Source organism: Dasypus novemcinctus, chromosome 16, assembly GCF_030445035.2.
Source record: "Dasypus novemcinctus isolate mDasNov1 chromosome 16, mDasNov1.1.hap2, whole genome shotgun sequence".
NCBI lineage: Eukaryota > Metazoa > Chordata > Mammalia > Cingulata > Dasypodidae > Dasypus > Dasypus novemcinctus.
The window spans coordinates 28,004,549-28,019,764 of record NC_080688.1 but is presented as its reverse complement, the minus strand read 5'-3'; the positions used below and the strand labels follow the sequence as shown (position 1 = coordinate 28,019,764).

The following is a 15,216-nucleotide window of genomic DNA, read 5'->3' as shown; positions in this document are numbered from 1 at the left end:
GAGAACTTGAATGATAAATTGTGAAAACAGATCCAAAATACTTTCATCTTCCTTTCTCATCCCTTGCTTTCAGATTCCTTTCCTTCCCCAGAAATAATGGCGGGCCCAGGGCCTATATTTCATTTCTCTCCATTGTCCTATGTGGCCTTGAAGAGATATAAGAGGGTGAAAGGATATATATTTGGAAGAGCCAGCTGTACCTTGACATTCCCAATTTGTGCTGAAGGCTTTGTTGATGTAAATCCTGGGCAAAGCCAGCTTACACGTGGCCCTGGGAGTCAGCATCCGACAGAAGTGAGAGATGGGCAAAAGGTTCCACCTGTATCCTTTTCTTACTTTCTACATACAACCTTGTACAATAGCTTTGCAGAATGATAACAAGACACTGAATACGAAAGACAGGGGCTGCTTGTTTGTCCCCAGGGCATCTGTCAGCACTCAGTGCCCAGCGTGAGTGGATGATGTGTCCTACTGACACAGCTTCTAGAACATCCAACACAGGGAAATAATTTCACTCGTCTTCTCAAAGATACCTAGAGTGGCCGATTGAAACATGAACCCCAAGTTAGACATATTCTTAATCTGCATTCCTCTGGGTGTGAATCTCTTGTAAAGAGGTCCTCTTGGAGATATTAAGGTGAGGCCAATGGACTGAGGAAGAAGTTGAAGAAGGTCACACAGAAAGAAGCCAAAAGTCAGCAGAAACCCTAAGAACAGAAAGGAGAGGACACTGGCATGTGACAGGAGACAGACACACTGGCTGAGGAACCTGGAAGATTGTGAGTAGCCATCTCCAGAATGCTGCAGTCTCTGGGGAGAAAAGCAAGCCTGGCCAATATCTTGACTATGGAATTCTTCTAGCCACAAAACTGCGCGCCAGTAAATTCCCCTTGTTTAAGCCAACCCATTGTCTGGCATTTGTCATAGCACCCTGACAAACTAAGATACCTCGGAAGGATAAATAGGACAAAAAAAGGGTACCATGAACTATATCTGTCTACTGCGTGCCTTAGCCTTGTGGAAAAACAGTGAGACCAGGATGTAATCGTGTTAAGAAACAAGCCAGACTTTCCCAAAAGTCTTCAGAAGACTGCAGTTTGGTAGCATGTAAACATTTTCGCATGTTCTGGCCTCACTTACCTGTTTTAAGTCCAAAGTGATAGTGACCCAGTGATATTCTCTCCCATTCTGAATGCTGGGACTTTGCCACCAGTTATTGGTGCCATCTATAGCATTTGATATCGGATGGCGTTCTGTCAAAAGAAAATAAAACATGCATCCCTTTTAGTTCTTGTTTTAGACTTTTCTTTGTTACCACTTCCAAACTGGGATGATAGTGGAAATGACTAGCAATGAATGGGAACACAAAGTTGATGGCTTCCTCATAAAAATCTTTAGTCAGCATTTCAAAAAGCATTCATCCCATGGGAAATCTTTTTTCTTTTAAGATGTATTTCTTTATTACCCCCACCCCTACCCCCACCCCATTATTGTCTACTCTCTGTGTCTATTCACTGTGTGTTCTTCTGTGTCTGCTTGTCTTCTCTTTAGGTGGCACTGTGAACCAATCCTGGGACCTTCTGGAGTGGGAGAGGTGCTCAGTCTCTTGTGCCACCTCAGCTCCCTGGTCTGCTCCATCCCTTACTGTCTCTCCTCTGTGTCTCTTTTTGTTGCATCCTCTTGCCACGCCACCCTTCCATGGGGCCATCACTCTGTGTGGGTCAGCTCTCCACTCGGGCCAGCATGGGTCAGCTTTCCATGCAGGCCAGCTTGCCTTCACCAGGAAACCCCAGAAATCGAACTCCCATATGGTAGACGGGAGCCCAATCACTTGAGCCACGTCCACTTCCCCTCCCATGTGAACACTTGAAGAGAAAAGCACCACTTGCCTTTGGGGTTGGCGCTATTGCTGTCACAGATGCGGCACTGTGCGTTCCGCAGAGGCCGACCGGGCACGTGCTCCACCAGTTTGCAGAACATCTCTGGCCCCTGCTCACCGCAGGTTGCATTGGTGCTAATATGAGCATGGCTGGCGAGGTTGAGAATGGCAGGAAACAGGCCTGAAAGTCAAAAGTTCACCCACTCAGCCAAGCCATTTGAAATCCCAAGGATGCAATTATACCATCTCACTCTGAATATGAATCAAGGCAGAATGCAACTTCAGACCAAAGTAGACTTATAATTATTCTAGCAATGGAAGAACCCGTACCACTGATGTAAAGGCAGTGGTGGACAGAGGAAGGGAGAGTGAAGAACCCGTGAAACATGGAGGCATTTTTGGGACACCGGAATTGTACTGCTTGATGATGCAATGATGGATACTGGCCATTATACGTTTTGTCAAAATCTATAAAATTGTACGGTGCAAAATGTAAGCTAATGTAAACTATAGTCCATGGTTAGTAGCAATGCTTCAATATATGTTTATCAATTGTAACAGATGTACCACACTAATAAAGAATGTTGTTAATGTGGGAAAGTGGGGGGGGGGAGGGAGTGGGGTGTATGGGAATCCCCTATATCTTTGTTGTAACATTTATGTAATCTACAGCTAAACTAAAAAAAAATTTTTTAAAGATATAAAAAAAAATACGGTAAGTCTCTCAGTTGAATGAAGCAAGCCTTACACAAAAGCAGTACAAAGGGTATGGTTTCATGTCTATGAAATTCTAGGACAAGCACAACTAACCTATGAGGGAAAAAATCAGAGTAGGGGTAGCAGGAGTGGGGCTGATTGCATAGGGCCATGTGGGACCTTTACCAGGATACTGTGAGGTTCTCTATGTTAGTACAGGTTTGGGTTACCCAGGCACATGCAGTTGTCAAAAGTCACAGAACGAGCACACCTAAGATTAGTGTAGATCATCATATTTCATTTCCCACAAATTCCACCTCCAAATATTTGTAAAAATCATAATCAAATATTGATGTACATGTTGAACTATCTAAGAGTAAAGGGTACTGAGGTCTTCAGCTCACTAGGAAATGCCTCGCCAAAGAAGCTGGATTGACGGATGGACAGATGGAAACATGATAAAGCAAGTGTAGTCAAATGTCAATTGCAGACTCTGGTGGGAGTGAGAATAGGTGTTCACTGCACAATTCATTCAGTTTTTCCAATTGGAAACTTTCATAACAAAATGTTGGGAAAATAGGTTTTAAGACAAATTTTCCATGATCAAAAGCATTCATTTGCCCATGAAATCCAAACACCTGTCACTTACAAAAAGGGCACCATTTTGCACCTACTTGGTCACAGGCCTCCCCCATGCTTACAATGCCTTTCCCATAACTATTAGGATTTTTTTCTCTTTTCTCTTTCTTTACTTTTTTTTTCCCTTTTTCTGATGCATAAAACCTTAGAACACAAAGGTCCAGTTTTCAAAATTCCCCTCAATTCAGCATGACTCTCTGCCTTTGTATAGTCCCTTTGTCACAAGTGATGTTTATCTTTTAAGCAGCTGGCACCAGTACCAGGTCCAAACTATTCAGAAAACAATTTCAGGATGACTGTGAGAAAATTAAGCCCATTAGGTTCTTTAGCCATTTCACTTTGTCTTGGTATTAAAATAGAATAATAGCAATGAAGAGGCCAAAAAGATCCAGAAATAACAATGTGCATGGTGATAGGGAGGATCTGAGTCGACGGTAAGTGGGTTCCAACAGGGCGTCTGACTTTAGCAGGATTCTTTCTACACTCCCAAAACTTGAACTTCAAAAATCGTAGAAGGCAATCTCTTCTTTCTAAAGAACATACAGTCAATACTTCTTCTGACATGTTCCCTTTCCAGTGAAATTGAAACAACACAGCCTAATTTTAGTAATACAGAAGGAATTCATATCTTAATTTTCTTTTTTCTTTTTTAGGGACTGCCTGATAGTTCCCACGATCTTTTCTATTACAAATATTTTTATCATTTAAATTATAAAATAAAGGTATTTTTTGTAAGAATTGAGACATTAAAAACTTACCATGCATCTTTACTTTTTGTAAAAAAACTTATTAGGGAGACTTTTCAAAGAATTTTCACATAAAATGATGACTTATATCCTGCCCTAATAAAACGAATCTATTCAAGTCAATAGGCTCTTAGTCTTTTAATAGAAAAGAGTTTTTGAATAATTGTAATCTAGGGTATTCTTCTTCATTTTGAAATATAAGACAGATATCACATTCTATGTTTACTATATTTGTTTTCATTTTTAATTAAAGTTGTTATTTTTATCTTAATGATTTAAAGAGGCTTTTTTTAAAAATTTAAAGCAGTAAAAAGGCTTATGAAGAAACAGGTGAATTGTTTACTTTTGTGGTTCACAAAATTATTAATTTTTTTAACAATCAGAAGTTAGACACTTACATTTTTAATAACGATCCATATTCTAAAGTGACAGGTAAATTCCTGGGAGTGCTTCTTACCTAGAGCAGGGCTGGTATTTATTTATTTATTGCTATTTTTTTTAGGAGGTACCAGGGATTGGACCCAGGGCCTCATACATGGGAACCAGGCACTCAACTACTTGAGCTACAGCCACTCCCTATTCTTTTAAATAACAGTTTCCACCATTCTGTAGCACCATAATTTTTTAGTAGTTTCATTCAAATCTATCTTTAAATGGCTAAAACGGCGCTGTCTGGCTGTGTATCACATGTATGCGTTCAAGTTTGCAGTACAAGCAACTCTACTCATATCCTCGTGCAAACTCGGCCACCGGGTCACAGGCGGTAAGCTGCTCTAGGCGAAAAGAAATCAAGGTCAAGAGACCTGACTTAACCACACAGGTCTCTATCTACCGCAAATACCTCACCAGTTAAGTTAACAAATGTCCCCACTTGCCCTTTATTCTGACACCAAGAGAAGTCTCCCTCCCCGCCCAGAGCTCTTCCCCACTCTGGACAGCAAGAACCCCGAGTTATGGGGTGCCCAGGGAAGTTTCGGGGGTGCCACTCTGTACACAGGAGTCACAGAGAAAGCCCTTGAATCACAGAGAAAAGGCCAATCCTCATGGGCATAAACGTAACAAAATTCTGTTAATAATATCTCAATTTTAGTAATCAGCATTAGCCACTTTGTACTAGTTAGGCTTTAAAGAACTTCCATTTTTCCTACCTTGCTGGTCTTTTAATTATACTTTTATAAAAATAAAGATACATTACTTCATTAACATTGCTGTGCAGATTTTTTTAAAAAATCTTTATATAAATCATCTCATAAAAATATCTGGGTGTTCCTTCCTAAAATGAAATATTCCTTCTCAGATAAGCTAGCATTTGATAAAAATTCACTAAAGATTATTCCTTGTATATTACATTTACTAGATACATTTGTATAGATACAAAATAGGTATTATTCCTATACAAAATAGGTATTATTCCTTGTTGCACATGATCAAGTGTTAGAAGATGAAGGACAGACATATACACTGAAGAAAGCATGCTTTAAAAAGTTTTTTTTTTAAGTCCCTAGTTTTGAATCATTTCAAAGACTACTGAAATAATTCAAGGAAAGCAAACTACATGAGAATCAAGTGGGAGGAGAGATAGGAAATGAAAAGAGTGAGGGAAGGCACTGGGATCAAGGACCGACCAAGAACAAAAGTTTGATTTTACACATAAAAATCAAAGGCAGGGTTTGGGATTTAGCATGTACATCTGGAACACAGCTTTCCATTACTTAGTTATGTACTTAATAAATTAGACTATGTGTTTTTGTTGAGATCCTTTCTTTATGTTAGTTACTGTTAACTCTATTACTAATTAAAGCACTCCCCCCCACATTCAGTATACACAATGGAGTAATTTCTCTATCAATGTACTTACCCAGCAGCTAAAAACTAGAGAATGCCAAACTCTATGGACCACGAAATAAATTCCTTCTCATTTACCCTCAAGTCTTTTCTTTTTTTTTTAATCTCCATTATTCACATCCTAAATACACTGGGCCTTCTTATATGCATTTCAGGGCCATATTAATCTACCAGAAAGCTCCCTTATTAACATTAGGTGAAAAACCGCCACTAAGCTGACAGATAACAACGCTACCACACAACTGCTGAACTATTCAGCTAATAGAATCCCACGTAGTTTAATAACTTATTTATTTTTAGAGGTTCCTGTGCTATTCCCCAGCAGAGCATATTTTCCAAGACTTAAAAAATAAAGAATTATATCTAAAATGTTGACTACACCTGAGGCTCATTGGAACAACTTTTTCATGTATGTTTTTCTAATGATTCAGAACCAGAGCACTCAGGTGTAGGGAACCATACTTTTTATTAATGCATATTTTCCATTTTAAAAAAAAGTTTCTGAGTTCCACAAAATATTATATTTGTCTATTCTATACTCAAAATCAACATGATATTCTGGAAAAATGATTTGCAATTTTTAGTTTAAAGGATCTGGGTCAATATGTTCAGATACTTTTTCTCCCAGAATAAAGAGTATGAATATTTTACATGGTTGAATAATCAAAGTGGCTTCTGGTGTCAGCAGTTTTTATTATGAAAAGCAATCAGAGCTGCTTAGGCAATCTATGGAGAAATTTGGAAAAACAGGAATTTAAGGTTCTGAACTGAGACATGTGATTTTTTTTAAAACACTCAAGACCATTTTGTTCTTCATTTACCCAACTTTTATACATAACTAAACATACTTCCTTAATCATCTATAAATTGATTTGAGATATCTGGTTTTAGAAATAAACTACCCTGTTATGAGAATTCACCCTTGGAAACACGGTAGTCACCTACCTGGACGTAAGGTAGTACCTCCATCAACTATAAATTGCGTTATCAGAGAAAAATCCTGGAAGCTCTTAATGGCATTCCAAGGTCATAATATCAAAATATTCTAACAACAGGTATTCCAGGTTACTATTATCAAGGTATTCTAGTGACATGACTTCTAGGATGATGTGTGAATTAATATTTAGGCACTCATCATCCATGATTTACACCTAAGAGTCAGAAAATGCAGGTGAGAATGTTTGAGTAAACTCAGTAATAGTGAGAACTGAGAGATGCAAAGCACTACGCTAAAATGAATGCGCCATACCTGACCCCAAGGCTAACACAATTAGGAGGGAAAGAGATTGTCTACTCACAATCTCTATAATCAGTCCAGTATTTAAAATGTGGCAATATTTAAAATAGATTAGAGGCAGAAAAAAGTTAGAAGGCACCATCCAGACAAAACCACGAGGGCACGAGCTCAGGCAGTGGAAGGTCTAAAATCCATTAATGGTTTCCTTTCGCTGCTCTTCAAATGGATTTCAATTTTCTTCCCCTCCACACTTTTCATATATTCATGCCCTACTTATCCTTCAAGCTAAAACTGGGTCCTTCTTGAACCCCAGGCTAATGTAAATGCGCTTCTTTTGTCCTCCTCCAGGTCAACTTTCAACTTGCTCATCCCTGCACTTACTGTTTGAACAGAGGTCGCTAATTTACTGCCCTGTTTCCCTCCAGAACTTCTCCTCTCACCACCATTTCTCCAAAAAACAAACACAACTCTTGGTAAGTCTAGGGCAGGAGCCACGTGACCAAAAAAGCCTGACTGACTGAAAGAATCAATAAAGGAATGAAAGAATGTTCTGTTGCTCACAGATGACTAGAAAGTGCACAGAACCAGGAGTTGAGATATCTAGATTCTCACCCTACCTCCAAAATTAACTATATGTCCTTAGTCAACCTCTCAGAGCCTCTATCTTCCCATCCATTAAATGAGTATCTCTAGGAAACCTGCTTTCTAAAAACACTGATTCTAGAATTTTACTTTAAAATGCTATCAGGTAAATTGGCCCACCATTATTTCCTCTCTCATTATTTGGAAAAACTTTTCTACATTCAATGTACAGAATTGTAAAGAGAAGTAATTTGGTAATTCTTTGATCTGCTGGGATCAAAGAACCAGATAGAAATATAAAATGGCATTATTATTCTTTGTTTCTGTGTGCTTCACATTGAAGTGGAGCCTTTCATTTTAAAATGTCAATATAATGTTTTGTATTCTGTTCAGAAGGATAGGAAACAAGCCGTAATGAGTGGGAGGGTTGACAGGAATCATAATTAGCGGTTGAGGGTGCTCAGGTAAAGTTCAAGTTGATCAAGGCTTTAGATTCATCACTTTGTTAAAATTTCTAGGTCTGGAGATTCAGATTTTATTACTATATCCAGGCATAGAAATTAATGAATTGTGTGGAGTACAGACAGGAAGGTCACTCTTGGGCAAACTTAAGAGGAGGTGGAAAAGAAACAAATGATATTTCATGCAACCTTGGCTTAAAAAAATAACAACAGAAAAACGCAGAAGTGAGTTTTACTTCCAATCTTTGCTTGTGACAATAGGTTTTCCTTGACTCTTGCCTAATCCCCAGTACATGCATACAACTACATCATGTGGAATTCTTTCAAAACAATGGGTTCTATTGTAACATGCTAATTTAATGTCCAAACTGCTTGTGTGCATGCAGGCAGTGAGTCAGGAGCCAGAAAGCTGGCATTTGAGTCTGACAGCCCTGGGGTGGAATTCCAGGTGGACCAGTTGCCAGCTGTGTGACCTAACTTGTTCAATGAGAATTACAGTCCCTAGGTATTTTTGTGAGTATTAAATGAGATAATGGTGGTAAAGGGCTCAGTACAATGCATTAAGTGTTCACCAAATAGCTGCTATCATTTTCATATTATCAGAAGACATCGCTGATGCAAATTTTCTCAAATATAACTAGATATCAGAGAGATTTGAATCTGTTTCCCTGCTTAAATTTTAGATGAATTAGTTGTTTGCATTTAAGAGCCACAGGGTATGAAAAGCACATACCTTTAATAGAAGAAATTCATTCAGCCCTGAGTAAATCCCTCTCATAAAATATAAGCTTTTATTTGATTTCTCATACTTGCTGTTCAAGCGTATTTTCCCATACCCATTATTTATGAATATTAGGGATGTTGGTCATATACGAAAGGAATGAGGTGTCAAGAAAAAGATTTAAAGCTACATTATTTTTAGCAGCACATCTTCAATCATTAAAATATGTTTCAGGAGGCTATTTGTAAGCTGTGGCAAAAATTCATTTCCTCTTAACCCCAATTTTTTCTTTCCCAGAAAACAATACAAACACACCTGGACTTCATGAAGTAGGAATATTGGAAAACTAACCATAGATTAAACTGTGTTTTCCTACCACATACCTTCCTGATACTACATGTATATTTATTTCTGGTTCCTTAAGCTTTAGATCTATTTCTCTGTTTCTTCCCCACAAGTAATCTGTGCACACTTTGTCATAATAGGAGTACACCACCTAAAGAAATTCTATTTAAGTTATATATTATAAATTAAAAATTATTTTTAATTACCACTAAATGATCTTGGTTCATTTATCAAATACCAGTAGTCTTGAAATATTAAAATAATATAACATCAAAGCTGTATTTAAATATATAAGAATCTTACTTTGCTTACTGTAAAAGAGGGCTTTCATTTCCAATGAGAATTATTCAAAATTACTACTTATTTTATTATACAAATAAAGAAATATCTAAGACTTGTAAGCATTTTTAAATGAAGCTGACTTGAATCCTTTAAATGAAGGTGATGGAGTCTTTTCCACTAGAGACAAAGCTCTAACTAGAGAATGGCTCCCCTCCCACTCCTCCCCCACCCACAAAAGCAAATACCTGGTTTTTAGATTAAACCAACTTAATCATTGATGGCTGTTAGTAAAAGAAAAGCTTTAAAATATTCCACAGATTCCACTGGGTAAACACAAAGGCCATTTCCAGCACAGTAAAAAAGATTAAATGAAAGAGAGAGAGAGGGAGAAAGGAGAAGGGGAAAAAAGAAGGGAGAAAGGAAGGAAAAGAGAGAGAACCATATAAATAATGGGTAAGGGAGACATCAAACCCAAACTCCTAGGAATCTGGCATTTAACAAAGTTGACTTTTTTCCTCCCTCTCATTCGAGAAGATGAGAAGTTTAATCTCAAAAAACAGAAAACAAAAAACAAGGAAGGAGTAAGCAAAGGGACTCAGCAGATTCTTGCTAAGAGCTCTATTTCCATGGCAATGCATTCAAGTGTCCTTGAAAAAGATAGAAGGTTTTTACTGTATGATAAGTAAGTGGCAAGAACAAGTTAGACACAAAGATCGTCTGTAGAAAAATACTGCATCATCAACATCAGCCTACTTCTCCCACAGCAGTTGGTTTAATACCTATGTTTGATGACGCTGCAATTTTTGATTCATCAGTACAAGTTTAGTTGCAAAGAAAAACCTATAATTCATTCATCAAGTAATGGTTTTCTCCTTCGGTGCCAAGGGCAACAACTTAAATATTCTTGCCATTTAAGTCAGCCTTGCACATAGGCAGAACATAAAAGCACCACAACATACATTTACAAACATGCATTTTTTTTTTCAATTTTATATCATTCCCATTTTCCGAGAAAAGTCACTACCCTCCTTCCTTCCAAATCTTTACAAAAGTGAGCTCAGCATAAAGGACAGTCAAAAGCATGTGCAGTCTTTAGGGTGAATATTGACAGAACTGCTTGATTAAAAATGCAGTTTTATTTCATTACTCCAAAAGGAAAAATCCCTACTTCCTTTTATCCTCCTTAGAATTGATAAAATACCTTCTTTGCCATTGCTGCAAAATATTACAATATTACTTTTTACTATAATCCATAAGTTACATTAATTATAACCTGTATGAAGATATGCATGATTGTTTTGCAAGTTCACAACTTTTACTACACACTTATTTTTTATGGATATTCATGTATGAATGATAAACTTCAATAAAAAAGTTTTTAAAAACGCAGTCATATTATATTTTATTTACATCCTTTATACGCTTTGCCATGCTTATGCAGTTTGGTTAAATACATAAAATTACCAGTTAATTCCGCATTTTTAACCAACTCAAACACTTACAAAAAATCATGAACTTTTTTATAAACCCTTTGAGGTCTTAGCTATTTCTTCCCCTTTCTTCTGCCACTACTGAGCTCTTGTATATAATTTTTTTACAGTATGTATGTATGTATGTATGTATTTATTTATTTATAGTTATCTCCAAAAACAAGAGGAGCAACATAAAATAATTGGATTGAGGGACAGAGACTTCGGGTTTCTGCCTTGCGTGCCCAATACTTTGTAATTCAATATTTCTAAACTTAGGTAATGAGGCATCAAATGTGTAAAGAAGTGAATATGCTGGACCACAAAATTAGTGGAATCTCAGCAATAGCTAAAATAGCTTTTCTCCCCAAATCCAGTTTTTATTACCAAATCCAACTTTTATTGTCAAACCCAACTGCAAGCGCAGCAGCAGTCTTGGCAAAAGTGGAAAAGATATTGTAGATCCTGTGACACAATACAAGAACAGTGTTACAAAAAAGCAAAAACACACAAAAAAGTTATATGTGCTAAGATTGAATTAAAAATGTCATACCATTAGAGATGGAGGCCGATGACCCTAACCACCCACAAATCTGATAGCTATTGTTTACCATGAGACAATCCAAATGTCCCTATGGACCCCAATTGTGCAAAGAAAGAGCAGGGAATTAGATAAATGCTCTTTAAATTTTAATGTGCACAAATCACCCGGGGATCTGGTTAAGAAGCAGATTCAGACTCAGTAGCTTGAAGAGAGTTTTCATGGCCAACAAGGTCCCGGGTGATATCACACTGCATATCAGAAGATCTGAAGACCTCCTGGGTTTTTTCCCAGCTTCTTCATGCTGGGTTGAGCCAGTTCAGCCCAGCTTTGGTGCAAAGACCATCAGCTCATTAAGAAGACAGTGACCATGCATCGGCAGTTTTCTGTCACTCTTTAACCACAGCCCCATCTTCCACCTCCTGACTCCAGGGTTGGAGGCCATTGGCAACTATTTTAGCGAGAATGCAGTGCTTCCGTTAAAACAAAGGTTTGGTGTTCATCAATAACAGGAAAAAGTTGGTGGCTCCAAAATGAAAGAGACAATACAGGAACAAGTTCAACGGAGCAGCGACCAGGGAAATGCGTGAAAGCAAACGAGTAGGGGTCAGGCCCCAAGGACGCCGTTGGGGCTAGCTCCCTGAACCATGAACTTCCCAGCCCTGTGCTTCCGGAATGCTGCAGCCACTGGCCTGGGGCACCCATATAATACAATATCGTATAACCATTGAAAAGGATGCATTTGAAAAAAACTTGGTGTGACAGGGACAGGCTTATACATATCATGGTAAAATTAAAGAAAGAGCTCTAAATAGCACTACTCAATTCCTAAGGAAGGACCACCCCTTTCAGGCCTCGTCCTGCTGGCTGCTCTCATTCAAGCCAGGCTGATGGTGGGACAGAAGGGTGGACAGCCTCCAGCTGAGCGTCCACAGGGCCCGCAGGGGGTCTCTGTCCAAGCTGGGAGAGGTGGGGCCCAGAGCACAGCAGGAAGTCTCCTCCCTGACTGCCTGGGTACTCCACGTCTGGACTTCCACGTGAGACTCGGTCTAGGTGACAGAAGCAGAAGGAAGAGCTTTCCGGAGGGTCTCATTCAGACAGGGCGGAGCAGTCCTTCTCTTCGAGAAGAAAACAGCCTGAGAGCACAAGGAGCAAGGAAGGAGTCGCCCTGCTCCCTGGAGGCCCGGCTTCCCGCCTTCTCCAAGGTTCCACATCTCATCAGCAACAGGACTCCCCAGACCTGTCTCGTGACTCTCAAATAAACCACACTTATATACATCTTTAATGCATTTTCTTTGAAAACGACCACTTAAAACTAAATGGCCAATCTACTACATAGTCCGTGGGGATTCAGACACAGGTTTCTAATTCTGAGCAACCAGTATACCTTTAAATGTCAAACGGGCAGTGCCAAGCAAATGGATTCTTTTCAGTTTAAGTCCTAAGCTGGCCTTCCCACACTCCCTCCTGTTCTCCTGCCTCACTCCCTTCCACCTCCCCCAGTACCACTGACCACCCTCTGAGGTTTTCTCCACTCCCTTGGCTTCTGCCATGGAAAAGCTTGGTGAGTTTAGATGCCTGATTTGTTCACAGGAGAATCTCAGCCCTCCTCTTGACTTCTAGGAATGTGCTCCCAAGCAGCCAGTGCGGGACCTTTGAATTCGGACTTCCTTTTTTCCCAGGACCTGCAGTTTCCCACTGAAGTCGCCTGCACTTGAGTGTGCTAAGGATTACTCAAACTGAGTTATAAACTGAGGTATGTCTCAAGGTGGACATCCATGTAGACACACATAGTAACTGGAACAGGGTCTGAAATTCACCTTAAGATACTTCAGTATTAAAGACTATGATACCATAAGTGTGTGTGTGACTTAGGTTATTCTACCCGTAGGCAGCTAGTATTAAATTCTATCATGCAGGGAAGCAAACTTGGCCCAGTGGTTAGGGGGCGTCCGTCTACCACATGGGAGGTCCGCGGTTCAAACCCCGGGCCTCCTTGACCCGTGTGGAGCTGGCCCATGGGCAGTGCTGATGCGCGCAAGGAGTGCTCTGCCACGCTGGGAGTGCGCCCTGTAGGGAGAGCCGCCCAGTGCGAAAGGAAGTGCAGCCTGCCCAGGAATGGCACCACACACATGGAGAGCTGACACAATAAAGATGACGCAACAGAAAGAAACACAGATTCCCGTGCCGCTGACAACAACAGAAGCAGACAAAGAAGAACACACAGCAAATAGACACAGAGAACAGACAACTGGGGGCGGGGGGGGGGGGGGGAAGGGGAGAGAAATAAAAATTAATTATTCTACCATGCACCTTCCAGGGATAGTCAGCTGGAATTCTAATGAGGAACACTAATGAGTACAGGTATAGCTCAGTGGTTGAGCACTTGCTTCCCATGTATGAGGTTGGGTTCAATCCCTGGTACCTCCTAAATAATAATAATAATAACAACAACAACAACAACAACAAGAAATACTATCTGTAGTCCAGAAGCCCATCAAAGTGCTCCACTGACACCAGCACTGTGCCCATGAGCCTGGAAAAACTCAGGAAGTCAAGAGACCTATATGAATTAAAATATTTTAGAGGGGCTTCTGGCTGAAGAGGTTGGCAAATCTTCTCTCTAAAAGCAACTGGATAAAATTTTCAAAACCGATGATCTCAGGGCTCTGAAAATCAACCCCAATCAAACAACAAATCGAGAAGCTTTTATTCATGGAAATCTGGCGAGTTTCAGGTAGGACAAGTTGAAGAGAGCAGCCTTTAGCCGGTGCTGCCCTATCTGTGCTGCCAGCTGGGCTGGTACGGTGATTTCAGGCAGGGCTAACTGGAAAACAGCTCCACTGTTGGAGACGGTGGACTTCATTTGGAACAGAGGGTGAAAACAACAAGCCACATGATGTTGCCAGTAAAATTAGAAAACTCAGCAGAAAACAAATGGCGAAAGCTCACAGCTCTGCTGGCCTGAGGTTATAGTCTAAGTGGGAACAAGTGACAGACCACTGGGCCAACCAGAAATATATTAGAGAGACCCTGGAAATGTGGGTAACATCAAATGGCTGGCTCAGCTCTCAGACAGCCCCTGCTTTCTAATTCAAAAGGAATAAAATACTTAAGAAAAAAATTAACAAAAGAAATGTAAGACAGGCATACTCAGAACTACAAAATATTTCTGAGATGTTTCTTATTCACATATTGGAAGATCCCATATCGTGAGACAGAAATTCTATGCAAATTGATTTAGAGATTCAATGCAATTCCTACCAAAACCCTGGCAGGCTTTTTTAAAAGTAGGACTTGACAAGCTGGTGCTAATTGAAATGCAAAAGCATCTAGAAGAGTCAAAGTAATTCAGAAAAAGCAAAGAAAGCTTTGATTTACACTATCTCCTTCAAATCTTATTACAAAGCCAAAGAAATTAAGACAAGTGTGGTAACAGTATAAACAGATACATGATCAATGGAACAAAACAGAGTCCAGAAATACATTATGGTCCACTGATTTTTGAAAAAGATGCTTAGGAAATTCAATAAGGAAAGGAAAGTCTTTTCAACAAATGGTGTTGAGAGCCCTGGATATCCATATGCAAAACATGAACTTAGACCCTTACTTCCTTACCATACAGAAAAATTAACTCAAACTGAATCAGAGATCTAAATGTAAGTGTTAAACTATAAAACTTACAAAAGAAAACATAGAAGAAAATCTATGTGACCCTAGGTTAGGCTAAGAGTTCTTAGATATGACACCAAGGAAAATTTGCTAAACTTTTA

The 15,216-nt window shown here is 39.4% G+C and overlaps 1 protein-coding gene across 2 annotated transcripts in view; it reads right to left on the bottom strand.

Moving 5' to 3' along the window:
• Window positions 1-15,216, bottom strand: part of LAMA1 (laminin subunit alpha 1) — a 158,054-nt gene that overhangs the window by 129,570 nt on the left and 13,268 nt on the right. For both annotated transcript variants that reach the window (XM_058277382.2, XM_058277383.2), the window contains exons 2-3: window positions 1,890-2,060; window positions 1,141-1,253 (exon numbers count right to left, since the gene is read on the bottom strand). In XM_058277382.2, coding sequence (XP_058133365.1) covers window positions 1,141-1,253; window positions 1,890-2,060 — 284 coding nt within the window. The remainder of the gene's footprint in view (window positions 1-1,140; window positions 1,254-1,889; window positions 2,061-15,216) is intronic.